General features: G+C 40.5%; 1 protein-coding gene across 1 annotated transcript in view; it reads left to right on the forward strand.

Moving 5' to 3' along the window:
* Positions 1 to 21,101, forward strand: part of CUBN (cubilin) — a 224,919-nt gene that overhangs the window by 138,671 nt on the left and 65,147 nt on the right. Inside the window, exons 40-48 of the mRNA XM_036226882.1 lie at positions 1,561 to 1,758; positions 6,235 to 6,381; positions 8,267 to 8,457; positions 8,618 to 8,801; positions 13,304 to 13,478; positions 15,235 to 15,413; positions 16,570 to 16,779; positions 17,374 to 17,514; positions 18,164 to 18,345. Coding sequence (XP_036082775.1) covers positions 1,561 to 1,758; positions 6,235 to 6,381; positions 8,267 to 8,457; positions 8,618 to 8,801; positions 13,304 to 13,478; positions 15,235 to 15,413; positions 16,570 to 16,779; positions 17,374 to 17,514; positions 18,164 to 18,345 — 1,607 coding nt within the window. The remainder of the gene's footprint in view (positions 1 to 1,560; positions 1,759 to 6,234; positions 6,382 to 8,266; positions 8,458 to 8,617; positions 8,802 to 13,303; positions 13,479 to 15,234; positions 15,414 to 16,569; positions 16,780 to 17,373; positions 17,515 to 18,163; positions 18,346 to 21,101) is intronic.

The raw sequence follows: 21,101 nt of genomic DNA on the forward strand, positions 1-21,101 counted from the left end.
CTTTAGAGATCTGTCTGAAAATTTGGCAAATACCCCGCCCCCCCCCCCACACACACACACTTGTTAGGGATTCACTAATAAAAGTAACTACTTTCCCTCTATATTTTATTTTAAATTTGCCTTCAGAAATGCTTCAATTTTTCCTTAGCTGGTTGTTAACCTTCAGGTTTCAAGGTAAAATTAGCATTAACTTTAAGATTTTATATTACTTTTTTAAAGACATCCTTAGTTACCTCAATAAGCAGTGTTTTGGGGGAACTGTGCTTTTTCCTTGAAATATTGTTTAAGCCACTTTGGAAGGTTTGTATGGATTTGAGGGTTGACATAGAAAAAATTCAGCAAATATTTCTTGGAGGATATTTTCATTCTTGAAATATTTGATTGGGACACATTATCATTGGATCTCACTGGAATATTCAAACTGTGAACTCGTTCTATAAGTAAACAGACCCCAAAAGATTAGAGGACAATGAGCGTAATGTGACTAGTCACCCAAAGGATGCTAAACATGTCAAATAGGGACCCTTATGTGTTGCCGATAGAAACATATAAAAAATTTTACATGGATATTTATAGAAACATTAATCATACTAATATCAAAGGGAGTCACAACCTAAATGTCAAGTAGCTGACGGATGGAAAAACTAAATGTGGCATATTCATGCTGTGCACTGCCGTTTAGCCTTAAAATGAAGGATTAAGGAAGTGCTGATACGGGCTAGAATATTGATGAACCTTAAAACATTGTTGCTAAGTGAATGAAGCCAGTTGCAAAAGACCACATGTTACATGATTCTATTTACATGAAATGTCCCGAATAGGGAAATGTGTAGAGATGGAAAGTAGATTTGTGATTTCCACGGACTGATGGAGTGGGAAATAGAGAACCAGCGGTAATGGGCCTGGAGTTTCTTTTTGGACTGGTGAAAATGTTCTAAAATTAGATAGCAGTGATGGCTGCAGAACTTTAGAATATACTAAAAACCACTGAATTGTGCAATTTAAAAGGGTAAATTTTATGGTGTGTGAATAATAGCTTAATAAAGCTGTTATTTTTTTTAAAACTGAATAAAAAGTAATAAAAGGCTGTTGTTATTATAAGCTCATGTGCTTTTTTGAATATTTCAGTTTACGAAATTGAAAATTATTTCAAAATTGCCTAGATAGAAACTATATGATGACTAGCTGTGCTACCAAGGTAAAGATTAAAATACATAGGAAAGATGAACAGAGTTCTACCTAGATGATAATCATAGTAATAATAATAGGGTCTTCCACGTAGACGAACTTCATGATGAACAAATAATAGGCACTCATTAATGAATGGGTTGTGTGGCAAAATTGTGGTCAAAAAGTAGAATATAATGTATTTTTCTTTACTAAAAATAAATGACATCAATCACAGCTGAATCAGTGGGTTTAATAAAATATTTACAGATTCCTTTGAGAAAATTATTTTAATCGATTGTTTCATTTCGGCTTAAGTCTGCCACTTTAAGGGAAAGCACTAGTTTCTTCTCTGTCAGAGGTATTTCAAAGATGTTGCCCTTCATTCTGCAGGTGCTTGTGGTGGCTTCCTGAGGACAGGAGAGGTGCCAGCCTTCCTCTTCTCCCCAGGCTGGCCCGAAAGCTATGGTAACAGGGTTGACTGTACGTGGCTTATCCAGGCTCCTGACTCTACTGTGGAACTCAACATCCTCTCCATGGACATCGAAGCCCACAGAACATGCAACTATGACCAACTGGTGATACGGGACGGTGAGAAACATTTATAAACAAAACAAAATGAAACAAAAAAACTACCAAGTTTCCACCTTGACACACATTTAGTGGCATTTGGTTGTAATCATACTTATTTACTGTCTTCATCTATTTTGCATGGAATTTCACAGAAATCGTGGTCAACGAAGGCATCAAATACTAGAACTGCCTACAATGCCTGAAGAGCATAAGTAAACTATGTAATTACCTGTAGCAAAATCATCCAGATACTGTCAGGAACAGCATTGATTCTTAAGCGGAGACACTACCTTTGGCAGAAATAATAGTCTGAGTTCCCAGGTGGTGCTGCTTTCTTGTTGAAAGGCTTTGGAAGTGAATCTTGGCATTTTATACCTACGACTTTAAGATTCAAGTGGGAAAAGTATTTATAATTGCAATGTATCCCTTTGTCTACCAAATCTCTGGGTAGATGGGTAGAATTAAGGGCTAATGTTTTTTCGTCTTTTCCTCTACACACAGTTGTGGTATTGCTATGCATTGAGTGAGGGATATGAATAATGCTAATATGCAACATATACAAAAGTGCGTTTCACGATTTGCATGAGACCGAGAAGAATAGGGAGGCCATAGCCTGTGATCAGTGTTTCTCACAGTGTGGTCTCCAGACCAGTAGCATCGGCATCACCTGGGAACATGTTAGAAATGCAGATTTTCAGCCCCAACCCAGACCTACTAAACTAATAACTCTCAGGCTGAGTCCCAGATCTGTGATTTAAAAAGGCCTCCAGGCAGGGCCAAGATTAGGGCAGAATCAGGCAAAGAGCCGAGTGAGAACCCATCTCTATTGTGTTCACGTTACATTAAATTCAGTTTTTGAGATGCTGCTCTGAAATGTTACTTACCTTGATTCTAGAGAGCTCAGGCACCTCCTTAGAGTTCGCCCTGATGTGAGGTGCTTCTCTTGCTGGACTCTGGTCCCTGACTCCAGGTCGTTCCCTTGGTCTCTTTGAGAACCAGCCCTCTACTCTGCGCCATAGATACATCACAACCTCACATGCCCACCTAGACAGCAGGTCACATAACTAGTGCAGTGTCAAACTGCAGAACACGATTAACAGGGCAGCCATTAGACAAGCAGTCTCAGTATTATAGATCTCATTTTTCAAGAGATGTGAGAAATGTAGAATTTTCTATGAATTTCTCAAAGGTTAAATTTTGACAATCAATGAAAAATGCGTCAGAGAATTTTTTATTTTTATTTTTTGGATCAAACAAACATGTGTTTGCTTTTGGCCCACCTGTTGCTAATGTGCAAGCTCTTGGTCCCCTTATCCCCCCAACCCCAAACTAAGTATGCTGAGAAAAATCAAATGTCAGAGGAGCCTTATTTTCTTTCTGTGGAGGATGGACCCAAAGTAAAGACTCAAGTCAATCATACAAGTATGATGAGATGATAAACCATAACTTTCCCCCCTTTTCCCAACAATCAGCGTTCAGCACATTGCCCAGAGGGACTGTCATCTTTCCTCACATCAGGGCGTTCCTGTGGATAATAAAATTTTATATTTAACATTCAATAAAATTCATGTGTTCTCACACATATTCTGAAGGTTCAGAACCCAGTAGAAACTTTAAAAATATCTTTGGTAGGTAACTGCAAAAATGGGTAAATTATAGTTATTTTTTTAAAAAATCACTTTTATTGAGTTGCTTTTTGTTCCACCAGTAACTTTTCTTGGAAGCCTCAAACCTAGTGAGCTGTCCTTTCCTTCTTCTGTGTGATCTTTCAGAGATTACTAAATGGCTCCAAGTCTGTTTTATCATCTGTGAGAGAGAAAGAAACATCCACCTCATGGGACTGTTATGAGGATCGGGGAAAATAATAAATACAGATTTTTTAGCAAAAGTCCTGGCCTTTGGCAGATGGGAAATTTGACATAGTTTAATTTAGATTTCAATTTACTTTGATAGGAATATTTCTCTAAGAGAGATTTTATCATATGCTCTTTATAGAATAAAATGTTCTTGCTGAGACTTAGAGCTACTTCAGAGAGCTCAACAAATTGGAGTATAAGCCAAACAATGACACAATTTTGAATTTGTTGCGCAACCTATCCATATAAATTTCTTTCTATTCATTAACAATTTGAGTATGTGCCCAATAGATTCATTCTTCCCTCATTTGCCTGTTTTATCATTCAAGAAATAGTTATTGAATGCCTATTCTGTTTTAATTTTGGTGTTTTTTTTTTTTTGCATTTGCACTTTTAGTGGTAATATACTTTTAGAATTAAATTTTATTCATTCTTTGTCCGACCATTTTTTTTTGTTTGTTTCAGAGTGGCAGGGTCATATAATATTCTGAAGCAAATATCTGGAGCCAATTGGCCATAAGCAATGATACTTGGCTAGTTGTCATAGCCTTTTGGCCCCTGGGTGCCTGTGGACATCCCAGAGCCACCCCGGCGGCTTTCCTAGGGGAGCTGAAATCATTCTCCCACCTGCTTATTAATTTTGTAGAGTTGTCCTGTTTCAAAATTGAGTTTTTTCCACACAATGTTCCAACAAATTTTGCATACCAAAGATTTCCAGAAACTTGAGATCCTATGAAATTACTCTGGGCCTAAAAAAAAGAAGGACAGAAGGAAGGGAGGGAGGAAGGAAGGGCAAAGAAAAAGAGAAGAGAAAAAAAATGTATTAAAAATCAGTGATCCTTTTATTTTTAGATCTGACTTTAAGATCTTAAATATATTATTTAATAGCATAGTTTGGGCTTCTGGAGCTCTTCGTCCAAGGTTTCAAACCCCTATTGACTTCTGTGCTCTGTGGCATTAGGCAAATTATATATCCCCTCAAAGACTGTTTTCTGTTCTAGAATGGGAATAATAGTGGTACCTACCAGAAATGTTATTGTCAAGATAAAATCAGGTATTGCAGTTAAAGCACTCCCAGTGGTGATAGTAACTGCTCAGTAAACATCAGCTCCCAGCAATCTCGGTGCTGCAGCATCCACATCTCTCAAGTGAGGATGGACTAGAGAGAGAATCACCGAATTCCCTTCTAGCCCCACTCCTGCACTGTTCTTTGACATGCCACTCCCTTCTCTTTAAAAATCAGGTTCATCCCTGCTTCAATTCACATGCCGAGGTTATGGAAAGCTCTAGAAATAGTGTAGCATTTATTATGGATACTGGGGAAGGGACATTGTGGTTATTGAGTTATTTACCAAATCAGTTAGTTAATCGGTGAGTAATTATTTAGAGATAAGCACTGTTTCATCAGTCGGGGTAGAGTTTAGAAATCAAAATCAGTAAACCCTCCCCAGTCTCAATGAGAGATAAAACATACACACGTGAAATAAACAAGATAGAATAACTTCGGTGATGCAGATAAATGAAGAATATGTCAATGAAAACAATTTGGGGTGAAATGTGTAGCAAAATAGCTTACTGAAGAAAAATGCAAAAGGTGTTAGGGATAAAATTTTGAACTGTAAAAAATATGAAAGTTTTCAGAGGTCAAAAAGCCGCTAAAGAATGCCTTTTCAAGCATTTGTATTTGTAGGCGCATACACCTTTACATATGTAATTACAGAAAATCACTTGTTTTCTGCAGTAGTTAATATTGACTGAGTTGGTCTCAAAAAGAATTCATTCTGCTTATTGAAATTATAAATTTCCTCATGTTTCATCTTCTTCTTTTTTTTTTTTTAATAAACTTGAAATTTATTACCTCTCTGCCGTAGGAAAAAAATAATGTGTTTTCCCTTCCAAGAAATGTAAATCGGTTATCGTCTCCTTCACCTCCTTCTGGCTTTGGCTGGGATACGTGCTTTGACTGAAACTTATGTCCAAGAGAACCTAAGGGGAAAAGGGCCATGAGGTGCCCGAGCTGTCCTTTGTGATCCTGGAAGAGCATACCTGCTAAATCTATTTGTTTCTCATCTTCCACATGTGGACATAAATGTGTTCTTTTAATAGCAAAACAAATAAACAACAACAAACAAATGAAAGTGAAAACAAGGAATCCAAAAGCCACCTCTAGAGCTGAAGGCACACATCTCGGCCAATAACGTTAGTATAGAATCTGAGGCTGAAGAACCACCCTTTTTTCTCTTTCTGATACTTGACATCAGCAGTCAGAATAATTTAGATTATTCTCACACACAGCAGCAGCACTGCTCCACAAACACTTCTGAATCCAATGGACTCTGATTTTGAGTTTTAGTGCCAGAAAGGACTATCAGCTAGCTTTTAGAAAGACACCAGAAATTGTCAAAGAAGTCTTTATCAGCACAGGTAGAGAAGAAGGCAGAAAGTACCAATGCAAACTGGAGGTAGAATGATGTAGCCCCTCGAGTGTCCTTGCATTTGAGAACCCCATTATGACCTAAGGATGGTGTCGTTTTGAGACAAATATGTGATCTGCTTTGGCTGGGTTACAGACAATGGCGGCAGAGAGTCTGAAGACCTCGTATTTTCACACTGATGTTTTTCCTTTCTTTGGTCCTAGGAGACAATAACGTGGCCCAGCAGCTGGCCGTTCTCTGTGGCAGAGAGCTCCCGGGACCCATCCGGTCCACTGGAGAGTACATGTGGATCCGGTTCACCTCGGACTTCAGCATAACCAGGGCGGGCTTTAATGCATCCTTTCACAAGGGTAATGTGTCCTAAGAGTTTGTTTTAATCCATTTTGTCTCATCTCATTTCATCTCATATAACTCTTACTCACTCCCTAGTAAACCCTACTCATTCTTCCATGTGAGGGCACAGGTTTATTATGTCACAGCACAGGGGTCTCTGCCCGGCCTCTGGATAGCTAGCCTTTTATCCATCAGATACTGCGTCCTGAGCCAAAAAACTGTGGCTGAGTTGTACAAAAGGATCCCTTGCCTGCAGGTCTCTGGGGCGTATCTCCCCTCCATAGAGGCACAAGAGTAAAATCTTTAAAACCATTTTTCAGCCTCGCTGCAGGCTGGAGCTAAGAGATAGCACAAAGCCACAATATATCAAAGGAGCAATAAGTCAGAGTTATTATTGGTCTAAGAAATAACCAGTCAAATTAATACAGGAGATACCTTCATAAATCCCTTGGTTGAAATAATTCATTTGAAGGGTGGCAGGTAGAGTTTGCTGCTCTAGAAATATGAATTCGATGAGGCAGAGAATGTGCACAGTGTATGGCAGGCTATCATGTGTACTCTTATTGAGACAAAATTTGACAAAACGTGAAGTCCAATAATAATTTTCAATCCGAACTGGATTAAAGATCAAGAAGTAGTCCATGGAATATGAAGTATCAGAAGATTTCATGTTTTTAACCGAAAAACATAATTTTAAAGTAGCTTATCAATATAGACTTTAAAAACTAATAATTTCTCCACTATTTTGTCTGCCTTTTATAGAGTAGGGAGCAACTGAAGATAAATTGTGTTCCTCACAGTCAAGGGAAGCAGGCTGCAGAGTGGTTTAAGAGAATGGGCTTTTGGAGTTAGACCTAAGATGAATTTCTGCCTCTGCGATTTAACTAGTTGTGTGCATTCTCTACACTCACTCACTGAGAAGCTGTTTGGTCCCTGACAGCTGGCAAATTGATGGCTGCTCTGCCCACAGTCTCTCCTCAACTCCCAACCTCTCTCTCCTTGTCGTGATCCGTTCTCATGTATGTACGTATGTCTGACAGCTCGGGACATATAAAGTCACCATGCGGGAGGCTGAACTCTTGACTCCCACCATTTCTCACTCCCTCACCAACTTTCCCAGGCCACACTCTTCCCGATTTTAGTAAGTGGAAAGTACAGTCTTCTAGTTAAGCCAAAAAGCTTGGCATCCTTCCCGATTCTTCTTTCCTCACTCCATAAATCCTAATCATTGACAAATCAAAATGGTTCTACCCTCACAGTGTGTATAGATTCCAACCAGTTCTCACCATTTCTACTCTCCCATCCTAGTCCAAGCATCTGTCATCTCTCTTGGGCACCTGGTTCTGCTTTTCCTCCTCTGTTCTGCCCACTACTTACAGTCTAACAATTGCAGCTAGAGTGATTCTTTTAAAATGTCAGCCAGATCATGCCTTTCTGTCGCTCACAACCCTTCATTGTCTTCCTCTCCTTAAACGTAAGTCCTTTCGGTTTCCTGCGTGATCTGCCCTGCTGCCTCTTGGACCTCTTATTCCGCTCATCCGTTCTGACTTCTGTGATCGACCACCAACACAGCGAGCCCCTTCAGCAGCCGTTTTCTAGACTGGAATGCTCCTCTCTCACGAAGCTTTGCGGCTCGATCCTTCGTTTCATTCAGCTCTTGCTCAGATGTTACCCCAACAACATGACCTTCCCTAACTTCCCCACACAGCATCGCACCACGGTGCCTCTCCTCATTCATTTTACTTGCTAGAACTTATCACCATGTCACATACGATATATGTGTTTATTATATGTCTTACATCTATGACGTAATCTCCGTGTTCGTAACTTGTCTCTACTGTTGACTTCTCTATCCCTATCTCATTGTAAATGTTAATTTTTTTTCTGTTTCTTCTTGGGAAGGTTGTGGTGGATACTTGCATGCAGACAGAGGAATTATCACATCACCCAGCTATCCAGAGACCTACCCTCCCAACCTCAACTGCTCTTGGCACGTCCTGGTTCAGACAGGTCTGGTCATTGCTGTCCATTTTGAACAGCCCTTCCAGGTTCCGAATTCAGACCCCTCTTGTAACCAGGGGGATTACGTAATGGTAAGTCTCATTTGCTGTTTTTTCTAATTGCTTCCTCTTTGAAATTCATTCAGAAAACAAAATGATGATTTTTCTCTCCTGGGTCATAAAACGATAGAACAGTCGTACTCCATCTTTATCAGTATGAAGGAATCTGTTCTATTTTAATTTGCGTTTACAGCTAAAAAACGGACCTGATATCTATTCCCCACCCTTGGGACCCCATGGGGGCAATGGTCACTTCTGTGGCAGTCGTCCTTCATCCACGCTCTTCACCTCAGATAATCAAATGCTCGTTCAGTTTATTTCTGATGATAGCAATGGAGGACAAGGATTTAAGATCAGATATGAGGCAAAGAGCTTAGGTAAGTATTTTTGCTGAGAAAAATATCTGTACTTTTCCTAAAATTGCTTGGTCTTATTTAAAGAGATGTGAGAAAAAAGTATGTAAAGTTTTCTTTTCTGAACCAAGAGTAATAATTTTAATATTAATAACAATGCTACCTATTAGCAAGTACTTAGTTCATGCTTGACACATTCAATATCTCCTTATGGTTACTTTTTTAAGGAAAGCATCATTGTTTCCATTCTATAGAAAGATAAAATGAGGTCTAGATTTTTCCAAGGTCATATAGCAAGAGAATGAACAAAGTAAAATTCTCCATGTTATATAAGTTGAAGTGATGATCTTAAGTGATTCCCTGAAATTCCTTAGATTATAAGATGTCCAATTATAAGTTACATTCAGTTATGGAAACATTGTAAGAATGATAATTACATTGTTTTGTAATCATTTGTATGTTTCCTTTTAAATGAGCACATAATCCTCTGATTCTATTATTACCCATTTAATTATATATTGCAGTAATGATCTTTACTTAAGTACCTTTATTTAATTATACTTGATTATAATTATATTTAATACTACTGTAATGATTTGATTTTTGTGACATTTAATTTTATATGTTTAATTGAATAAGTAAGTACATAAGCAGAGCTTCAAACAAGGGGGTGGTATTGGTAGAGAGCTTGTCTTTGCTTGACCTGCCAGTGGTTTTCAGGATGATCCTATAATCTCGATCTCTTGATCCTGAATATGTTTCAAAATACGCATTAATCTATGAACCCATATGTTTTATTGCACATTCTCCAAAATATGAGATTTTTAAGTAGCACAATATCTTCATTTTGGGAAAGGAGAAGAAATAAGTCTCCATTGACTGACATGGAAAATCATTTAATAGCTCGAGTGGGCTCCGTGACCACGGGGAGTGAACTACCATCACTCCCCAGGACACGCGGCTCTGGCTATTGAAAGGGGCCTCTAGAGATACAGCTCAGGGACACTGGCGCCATGCCAGCACAGGCCAGGGGTTTCCTGCTCCTCCCTGTCTCCACAGCGAGTATCAGACGCCACCCCCAGCCAGCTCTACACTCCCATCTTTTCCCAGGCTGGACCCAGTCTTGATTATGTTTTTAAAGTCAACATTTAGGGCAATTCTAGCACACTAAGCATCTATTTGCAAACAGTATTGCTCATTTATTCCTTTGTGGACCCTCTATTCATGCAGGAATGGCATGGCCAATGCCTTCTTCCCACCTTCTGCCCTTAATATTGGACTGGAAAGTCTTTCGATTGCAAAACCTGTTGCTGGGCAACCCCAGTAACACGATCACTCTCGTTTCTCCCAACTTTCTAATTTGGCCATTTCCCCTGCCTACAGTCAGCCCCTACTTGCCCATCTATCTGCCACACCTACTTCTATTTCATTGCCATTTCTCGGGCTTTAACATGGGGTATTTGGGGAACAGCTTTGACACCAAAAATCCACCTAGCTCTAAGCCATCTTTCCCTAGAGACACTCCTTTAGTATGGTCAATTGAGATTTTTCCATGTCCCTGTGCTCAATGCTTTTTATTTTCACATGATATTGGCTTATTAATTAGTTAACCAAACATTTATTTAGTGTTTCACACCTTGCAAACTACCCGGTTTTGTCAAGGAGTTTACAGTGCAGCGGATGGACAAACAAAGGCACAGTTAGAACATGGCATGATGAGTGCTAGACAGAGGAACGTATCATGAGCTCTGTGAACATGTTAGAGAAACGCCTAGCCTGGCCTAGAGGATAAGAGAAGACTCTCAGAGGAAAGAGATGAGTGGAGATTTGCCAGTCAGTGAGGAAAAGATGTGACCGCATATGAAGTCCGAATGGTGGTGTGATAATAAGTCATATCCAAGGGTTTGAAAGAATTCACCGCTCCTAGAGAATAGAGTCCACAGGAGGTGAATCTAATGGTGATAAAGCAGGCAGGAATCAGAATGCTAAGGGCTGCAGATGCCACCATAAGGAGTTAGGATCTTAACAGAAAGGCAATGCAGACCCCTTGAAAGATTTTAATACAAAGGCTGAGTGGTGTGATCACATTAGAAACTTCAGTGTGACTATAACACATTGCAGGGAGAAAGACTAAGGTAGAGAGACCAGATGAAAGAGTAATTCAGGAAATAATTATTAGTTCCTGAATTGAGGCAATGTCAATAAGAATGTAGGAGGGAGGGCATATTGAGAGATATTATAAATGTGGAATCGAGTGGCTCTGGAGGTCAATTAGACGTGGAGACGGGGGGAAGGCATGGGAGGCAGCGCGGATGGCCCAGAGGTGTCTGACTGTGTGGACCCTTTTATCCCACATTGTCAAGAGTTTGCCATGGGACAGACACTATAGTAGGTTCTGGGGATATAGCAGTAAACAAATAAAATTCATGAACTCATGGAGCTTAATTTTGTGTTAAAATACAAATAATAAATAAGATATATAGTATGTCATATAGTAAAAAGTATTAGGGAGAAAAATGAGGTGGTGGAGATGGGTAGGGGGTCAGTAAGAGGGGAAGGTGACGCTCATTCACTCGTACGTAGGCCTCTGAGTGGTGAGCAGAATTAGCGCAGCTTGGGGCATGTTCACGTTGAACTCTCGGAATTACGTCCACGTGGGCTGTTGGAATGGGAGTGGGAAGGTCAGAAGAAGGATCTGGATTAAATCTAGAGATATGGGGATCGTTGGCATTAAATCTAGAGATATGGGGATCGGTGGCAGTCTGCGTGCAGTTTAAGTCGTAAGGATGGATGACATTAATCAGAAAATTATTTAGATGGAGAAGTCGGACCTACAGAGCGATTCCTGGGACCTCGCTCTGGAAAGGCCTGGAGAGGAGCAAACAAAGACCAAAGGAGGGATTGGCAAGAGGGATAAAAGAAGAAGGAGAAGAGCTTAGTGTCCAAGAAACTAGGGGACAGAAGTGTAAAGAAGGAATATGTGGCCAACCGTGTTAAATGTTGTGGATATAGAATAAAGATTTTAAAGTATCTCCAGGCACAACACTGTGAGGCGATTGGAGACCTGGACAAACAGGCTTTCGTAGGTCGAAAAGTGAAAGGAGGATATGCAGAAAGAGGGTGGTGGGAAGTGAAGAAAGAGACTGTAAATTACTTGAGCTTGTGATGTAAGAAAGATTGAAGGAGCAGGTGGGGAAGAGAGAAAGAGAGAGAGAGACAGGGACAGAGATTCAAATCATAGGATAAGTAGATAAGTGGAGGGGTTAAATAAGGCAGGGGCCCTCAGAAGACAGAATGAAACTGGCGGCGGGCGGCCAGCCCGGAGGCGCAGGAAGGCAGTGCATAGGCAAAGAACAAAAGAGCCTGGAGATACAGAGCAATTTACAGGAGGTGTTAACAAATTGCGGGAGTTCTCATCTGACTTCTCCTTTCTAAAAGAGAATTCCAAGTCCTATGCTGAGACTAGAAAAGGAATAATAAGAAGGAAGGGTTTGAGAAGTGTAGTCAAGTTTCAAATAGATGTCGTGATTTATATTAAAAAATGGGAGGATTGCTTGGCAGTGATGAGCATGGTGAACATCAATTTCCATGAGTGGTTTGAATTAAATATAACCACAGAACTGGGATTTTGCAGGGAGAGTCGGAAGGAAAGACCGGGAGTGAGGGAGTTAAAGGCATTCAAAAGAATTTACAGTTCAGCGTTTCGAAGATGAAGGAGTTCTGGGTAATGACAGAATTCAGGATATGACAAGTGACTGAATGATAGCAGAAACGAATGTTAATAGAATGTAGCAGATCTGGTATCTGTGAAGCTAAGTTATGGGACAGGTTAATTTCATTGGAATTGTTAAGTACGCAGTTTACCTAGTTCATTGCTTGGCTTGTTTGCAGAGATTGCCAAAATAATGTTCATTTAGAAAAGGAAAGTATTTTTACCTAGTACTCTGGTGTTTTAAAAAAGTATTAAAAGCTCATTTATCTTCTTGCAAAAAAAAAAAGCTGGCTAATAAATTCTCTCATGCTATTCATCTCTTGCTCTTCAAATGCATCTATATCCTGAAGATACATGAAGAATGAAAGCCCAGAGTTGTACAAATATGTATTTGCTTAGTCTTTTATAAACATGTGAAGATCACAGCTCTGCATCATTCTGCTGAACTGAACAGTCAGTGGGCAGTTATAAGTACCAGTGCGTTGATTTATCCACGGGGTGGGCATACTGTAGTTAGTGCTTTCATGCCGTTTTGTTGCATGCACTGTGCAACATAATCCTTTTGTTGGCTTTAAAGAAGCTTGAAATTTCTGAAGAGAATATATGGTTTGGCAAATTAAAAAAGCACCCCTATCGTAGCTCCCTTGAGAGCAAATTCAGAATTTATTTGCTTAAAAAGTAAATGAGGACAATCTCAGGTGATAGGAAATTGAGTTTGGAAATACAGCTAAAGAGACTATGAAAAATGATCATGGCAGTTGACTGCATCCTATTTCCTCAGACTGTAGATTGATTTAACTGTGTTTCCTGACAGCCTGTGGGGGCAATATCTACATCCATGGTGCGGATTCTGCTGGATACGTGACCTCCCCCAACCACCCTGACAATTACCCCCAGCACGCTGATTGCATTTGGCTTATCTCTGTCCCCCCTGGAAAGCTTGTAAGACTGCAGTTTGAGGACCAGTTCGGTATTACAAGCACACCCAAGTAAGTCACCTCCATTTAATTTCTTTCCTACCCAGAGTTAGTATTCTTTAGCTGTCATGTCACAAAACAATTTCCTGCTTCTTTTCTCAGCAACATAGACTGCGTAGGAAATCTAGGGATGGAGAAAGAAAATGCTTAACGCCTCCAGCCTGAAAACATTGTCTGCCAGCCACTGTCCTGTCAGCTGAGCAGATTATGTCCACAGATATTGTCCCTCGTGACCCTATGCACATCCTCCAAGAGACCCTGAGAATAGCTTTTTGAGATTTATGTGACCTGTTCTTCCTCCCACAGGAAAAATATAGTGTTTCTGGTAGATGAGTATTTATTTGCCCAGACTCATACTCAGTGTCATAAATGATAAAATATCTGTTTAATAAATGGAAATTTGTGTTATATGACACCAGTGGTCACCGGTGTCAGAAACAGGACTAAAGCCAGTACAGTACAATTCCTACTCTCTATTTAATAAGAATTCCGAAAGATTACACACCAGAAAATAAGTCTTACTATGCTGAACACAAAGGGAATAATTACGTAGACTGAAAAAAACCATCCGTCTTTTTCTTCATTTAACAAAAGTGTGTACACATTTGCATGAGTAAGTGTGTGGTACAAAACTTAGATGTGAGAGTTTTTTGCTCACCATTTCTGGACACATGATACGATGCCACTCTCCGGCTCACTGAGCGTTAATTGGCTGATTGACTTTCTCAAGAAACATTGGGCTAATACTTGCCTCCTTTTATGGACATAGAAAATTTTCACAGAGACTCTCAATTACCTCAGGTCACAAAGCTTTCAAGGACAGTTCATCTTTGTCATGTGAAATGGTATAGAACAGAAAGAGTTTGCCCACCTGGCTCAGGCAGAGCCGAACACTTAGACATCAAGAACTGCAGGAGAGAAATAGTGGCTCTTTTGTCATGCATGGTGCCATCTGGGAGAACCGGAAGCTAGTGTTCAAAAGCCCAGGACTCCTTGATGCTGTGTAGGTTACAGATTCTCTAGGGCAAATCACAAGACTCTGTGGCTTAGGGGTTTGGGGTCCTGTAGGGAACCGATGGGAGGTAAGGTAAGGGTAATGAATCATTTCTTCCAGTCTTGAGGACAGTTCTGAGGTCTTTTTCTGAGAGTCCCTCTGTCTAATCTCATGGGAAAGTAGCCAAGGGATCATTCCACCCTAGGGCTCAGGAGCTGCAGCACATTTAGGTCGAGATGTTATCTTTAGCCTGCCAGAGGTCTGGAGTGTGTTTGACTATTGTCAGGTCAGGGCTGCTGTTTTTCCACTGCCTCGGGGGTCGCAGTTGATCAGGGGAAAGGCTAGGTCTCTGAAGGGTATAGAGAGGGGTGGGATATGATTTATAGAGCTAGGACTTAAAACTAAATTTAATCAAAGTTGTAGGGACCCTCGGTTTCAGTGTGTTGCACCATCATGTGATACAAAAGATTTGGTTTTCTGATATTCCTAGGGGTAAATTTGAGAATGAGTTTTATATTTGTAAAACTAATACAGAATGTGGAAGGCAAGTAAATATTCTTTAGTGTAGTACATGTAAAACCTGTCTTTTTGAGCTACTAATGGATGTGTTACGATTAGGAAAAAATATACAATATTCTGAAGTGATACATCTCTTAAATTGACTGCCATAGTGTCTTGTGCTCCAGAAATGATGATTTGATTGGAAGTCTTCTTTATCAAAATGTGTCAAAGCAATGATCTTTATACATGAAACGGAATCTTCTTCCACTTCAGCTGTACATCCAATTATCTTGAGTTGCGAGACGGAGCTGATTCAGATGCACCAATAATTTCCAAGTTCTGTGGGACATCTTTGCCCAGCAGTCGGCTGTCTTCAGGAGAGGTGATGTATCTGAGGTTCCGGACTGACAGCAGCGCCACTAGTGTGGGATTCAAGGCCACGTATTCTATAGGTAACGGCACGTTTTGTATGCAATGAGAAAGTAGTCATAGAATCAATGCATTAAAACTTTTTTTTTTTAAAAAAGCACAGCATTTTAAAAGAAGTCTGTCTATCTGCCTAATTTTAATAATTATTTAAATGATAAAAATAGGTAAGGAATATAAATAGTTACCAATTGATCATTTTAATTTATCAATTAAAATTTTACTCTAATTTCCATTTTAAAGCACATTTTAGTAAACATGACTATTTTGTATTTTTTCTTAATTTGCGAAAAATATACTCAGTTAAATCAAATTTCTGTTTCTTCCTCTTTTGAAATATGTATAATGTTACTTTAAATAGTAAAGCTTTTCAGTAATTAATAACTCAGTTTAGAACAGTGACTGTGACCTCCTCGTCATTAATAGATAATTGGGATTTTTCTCCACTAAGTCTAGTGCCAAATCAGTAAGTAGACAAAAAGTGAATGTCCTTCAGTGTTTTGATTTACTTACTTAAAAAATGAGATTCACTATAACATGGTCACAATGACATAGGTTGAAAGCGGGTCTGGACATAACTAAGCATTTTAAATAGAGCTCGAACTCAGAAAGCCTAGTTGTAACACCATTTACCCTACACCATAGTTTGTTTCATAGCCCGAGGCAAATTGTATATAATTCGATCTATGAAATCCAGCTAATGAGAAGTGACTGGGCAGTAACTTTCAAGGCCCTGAGATACTGGTTACTGCGGTAACTGTATTTGACCGTTCAACTAGAAAGGCTGGCATCACTAGTGACCCACAGCACCCTTTCTGCTGAGTTTGGACTCAGTCTTCAGGATCACCAACACAGGGCACAAGGCAGGCCCTAACTATCCGTCAGTTGGTTCTTGAAATGAAGCCTGCATGCAATGACTAGCTTTTACATGGAGTCCCAAGAGAATCAGACGTTGCAAAATGTGTCATTCCACGGTGTTCCAGTCTTTCATTTCCCATTATTGGATTCAATTTGTGGTGTTATTTCGAATAATAAGCACTAACCAAACACTTCCAGAATTCTGAAAACTTCAATTCATATTCACTTGGCACCTAAGAGTTTTCAAATGTGCTGGTGAGATTTAAAACAACAACAACAAAAACCTATAATAGAATATTGCTCTTTTTTTTTCTTTCCTTGCAGCCCCGTGTGGGGGGAGAGTGACAGGCCAAAGTGGTGTCATTGAAAGCATCGGGTACCCAACACTTCCGTACACAGACAATTTACTGTGCGAGTGGCGTCTCCAGGGACCCTCAGGACACTATCTCAGCATCCATTTTGAAAACCTGAACCTTCAGAATTCCTCTGGCTGTGAAAAAGACTTCGTGGAGATCTGGGAAAACCATACCTCTGGTGAGTGGAACATGTCTGCCGTCCTCGGGGCTGTGCATTTTCACACGTGCTCATTCAGCCTCCGAAGTGTCCGCACTTCCCAGAAGGGTGAAACGGTGTCCGTTCTTTGCAAAGAAGCGCAGATCGGTCAGCTCTGGGAGTCACCAGCTTCTCCCTCCCTGGGTTCGCAAAGACCCAGGTGTCACTCTATAGCTCTCCCTGGAGAGAGCATTGTGTTGGGAAGGCACCCTCTTCCTGCTGAGAACTTCCATGCCATACGCAGTTATCTGAGGGGCACCCTTTAGGCAAGGAGAGGAGGGGCAGTATAGCCTGGAAATAATATGAGATGGAGACTTGTCACTCTGTTTCCTCAGACCACTTCTTTAACCAAGTGAGCTAGCCTTTCTCACTGTGCTGAGATGCCCTCACCCTAAGGGTTGTAGTTTTTGTTACACTTCTTCACATATTTGAATACATTGATTTTTATGCATGTTTGTCCTCTTGACAGAGGATATCATTTCTTTGTGGGCAGTGTCTTGTCTTTTATTATTTTCTTCATACGTGCAGAATGACTCAAGCAGAGGTTAAATTTTCACAATTATTTGACCCTCACAGGAAATTTATTGGGCAGATACTGTGGAAACACCATTCCTGAGAGTGTAGACACTTCCAGCAATGTTGCTTTGGTCAGGTTTGTCACAGATGGCTCTCTTACTGCCCCAGGATTCAGACTACGGTTTGAATCGAGCTTGGAAAGTAAGTTCATTGATTCATTTAAAAATGTATATATTATTGAGCATCTATACTAGATAGACACCATGCTAGGCTCCAGTGTTATAATAGTTGGGGGGGGGATGCATGACCCCTGTCTTCTTGGACCTTATGGTTTAGTGGAGAGGCAGATATTAATCAAATAATCACACCAATAAGTAAAACATTAAAACTGAGGTCAGTGCTACAGAGGGAGGGAGCTCGTGCTGTGAGAGACGTGAGGGGTGGGAGCTGACCGCATCACTCAGCTGCAGAGAGCCAGGCTGTTGCTTACGCAAGGTTTGCATTCCAAATTCCCTGACGAACTCAAGTGAAATAAAGATTTTCTCTTGTGGGGGGAGGTCTGGGGGTGGGGAAGGATAATTGCTCTAGCCCTCTGATTATCTGGACTATACGATTACTACACTTATTAGTCTTTCATGCTGTCAGTGAACAGTCATCCATGGAAACAAAGATTAAATATTAAAGATCGGAAAGAATTACAAATGTTGTGGATAAGTCCTCACATAGATATAAATAAGAGCAATGACGTTTGTCTAGTGGCATACTAAAATGCTTTAACTTGGGGCACATTCCTTTATAGAAGGGGTCGGTGGGTTTGACGGGAAGTTTTCTTGGGCCTTTTCCCCTTCAGAATGCGGCGGGGATCTGTGGGGCCCCACGGGAACGTTTACGTCTCCCAGCTACCCGAACCCCAATCCTCACAGCCGGATCTGCGAGTGGAGCATCACCGGGCAGGAAGGAAGGCGGATCACGCTGACTTTTAACGTCCTGAGGCTGGAAGCTCATCCGTCCTGCACCAGTGAGCGTGTGACAGTAAGCGTCTTGTGCAGTCGGGGATGTCACGTTCCGTTGTTCAAGAAGTTTATTGACTCATAAATCATAGTTAGAAAACTAGGTTGGGAGTATTCCCATCACGCAACTATATCTCAGACCAATTCTAGTATTTTAGATAGAGAAAAATCACAGTAAACTTCCATGACATTTGTAAAAGCTGTTTTAAGAGACTGTTAGTTGTCACCGCATACATCAGGGTCATAAATAGGATAAATTTTAAGAGCAAATAACCATTATACATGACAAGACTGAGTCAACAGAGAAAAGTTAAGCCTATGGGTAGCACGTGGCTGAGTGAGACCAGAGTCACAGAAAAGCTGCCCCTGAAAGTGTCAGGCAGATGAGTGGGCCTGCTCGACTCCCGTTCTCTGCCAGAGCGCTGACGACACCCCTGCAGGATGGGGCTGCCTGCCCCCCGGGCTGCCGAGCTCGCACGCTCTCAGGTGTACACTTAGCATTCTCAGCAGCCCTTCGCAAAAGCAAGCGGACGAGGTCTGTGTGTGAAAGATTAACTGTAAAATGACAGATCTATATGCATACATACTCTATTGATAGAGACCCAACCTGTCCTTTCTTTGCCCTTTCTTATCTCAGTAAATAACAATTCCAAACTTGTGGTTGCTCAGGTCAAAAATCCTTGATGTCCATGTTGGAGTCCTTTCTCTCACATATTATGTGACATCCATAAGCAAGTCTCATTGGCTGTACCTTTAAAAAATGTCCAGAATCTAACTCCCTATCACATCTACTACTCCCACCGTCACCACTCACGGAGATCTCTGTCGTCGGCCTTCCTTCCTCCGCCCTGGCCTCGCTGCGTTCTCCACACAGCAGCCAGCATTTCCTGTCAATCAGATCACGTTGCTCCACTTGCAAGTCATCCAACGGCCTTTCGTCTCCCTCAGAGGACAATCCCAGATCTTCACGGTGGCCCGCTGGCCCTACATGATTTGTTATCCCTTCCTTCTCCTATTTCTGTTTTCCTGACTCAAACTCATCTCCTCTTTCGCTCACGCTGGACTCCTTTAGGTTCCCTGAACATGCTGAGATACTGCTACAGGCCACTTCGCACACGCATCATCTCTGTCTGGATGGCTGCGGGGTTCACGTCATTCAGGTCCCTGCGAATGACTCGATCCCAGGCCTTCCCTAAGCACCCCACGTTAAACAGACCCCGGCATGGCCTCTCCCTTTCCCTGCATTTTGTTTTCACAGCGTTTCACACCAGCTGACATTTCACCTATTTCTTTCTTTGCCTGTTTATTGTCTGCTCCCCCTACTAAGATGTGAGCTCCATCAGGACACACACCTATTTTTGTTCACTGCTGAATCCTCCTTAGTGCCTGGCATAGTAGCTTAATGACTGAATAGTGGAAGGATTATCATTAACCTTTAACTAACAAACCCTTCTTGCTTTCCATTTAATTGTCTCCTGTTGGGTAGTGAATTTCAAGAAAAAAATGTGAAACATCTTTCTGTGTTACTACTGTTTTATATTGCCCTAAAATAACTATACTCAAGCTTCAAATTTTGCCAAGTTACAGTGTCTGAAGAATTGAAATTTTTTATTAGATATTAAAAATATGGAAACAGAATATTTTATCTGATGCTAGAAAATTTGGGATTTCACTTGCTTGTTTTATAGGAGCATTTTCCCCATTATTGAATGAACGTATAGAGACAAGGACGAAGTAGAAAAAAAATTAACTACTCCCACAGCACTATATTTTGATGCATTTTCTTTTCTAGGCAATTAATAATATTACTTGTAACCACGGGACATAAATTCACTTGTATACTGATTTTAATCTATTTTTCTGATTGATTATAAATATAAAGGATCTTTATTGATCGAAATTAGGAGAGTTCAGAAAATGCAAAATATAAAACTATTTGCGACCTCATGCATTCATTATTAAAATTTTGAAGTATGTGCTGTTTTTTTTTCCTTTGAAATTGTTTCCATAGTTGATGTCACATTGAATATAATGATTATTAAGAATCTTACCAGCAGAATATTTACATTCCCAACAGGAAAGGTAGTATATAGAGTCATAGTTTTAGAACTCAAATAATTAAAATTACAGTAATTACCACAAATTCTAAATCGAGTCTTACTTGTCATTTCCCTATTTCTGAATCATAGATGTCCAAGGCATCCATTTTCACCTTTTGGCTACTTCTTGCGGAGTGTCTGTCATTATTTTAAAATAATATTCCTCTCCTGCTACTTCTTTACTTTTCGGTGTTAGACATTATTTATCTACATCCAACTACAGAAGATGAGGATTTAGCTCTCTTCACAAACCAGCCCCCCCCCCCCCACAAATGCACACGGAGATGTGCACCCTTCACGCACTATCCAGCGTCCTCCCAAAATGCTATGTCACAGACACTCTGAACTTGTTGAGGTTATGTAGACACCATTCCCAGCAAAGCCAGGTCGTGTTCTACAGTAGCATTTGCTTTTATTTTTCCAAGTAATAATAATAGTGTCCTTTTTATGTTTTCTTGGTTTTCTCCGCATCACTAATTCTTCCACACACTTTCCGGTCCAGGTGTACAGTCCTACCTTATGTAATAAAGCACATCTGTCATGTTCATTCGCTTTCCTTAGCAATGTTCTTCCTTGAGCCTTCGTCCATTAGCTGTGAGCCTGATGCCAGCCGTCATGTTGGAATTTCCCTTCATCACCAAATTTCCAAGTCCCTCCATTCCTCTTCTGAGCTGGAAAC

The sequence above is a fragment of the Rousettus aegyptiacus genome, unplaced genomic scaffold (genome assembly GCF_014176215.1).
Source record: "Rousettus aegyptiacus isolate mRouAeg1 unplaced genomic scaffold, mRouAeg1.p scaffold_m13_p_10, whole genome shotgun sequence".
Lineage (NCBI taxonomy): Eukaryota > Metazoa > Chordata > Mammalia > Chiroptera > Pteropodidae > Rousettus > Rousettus aegyptiacus.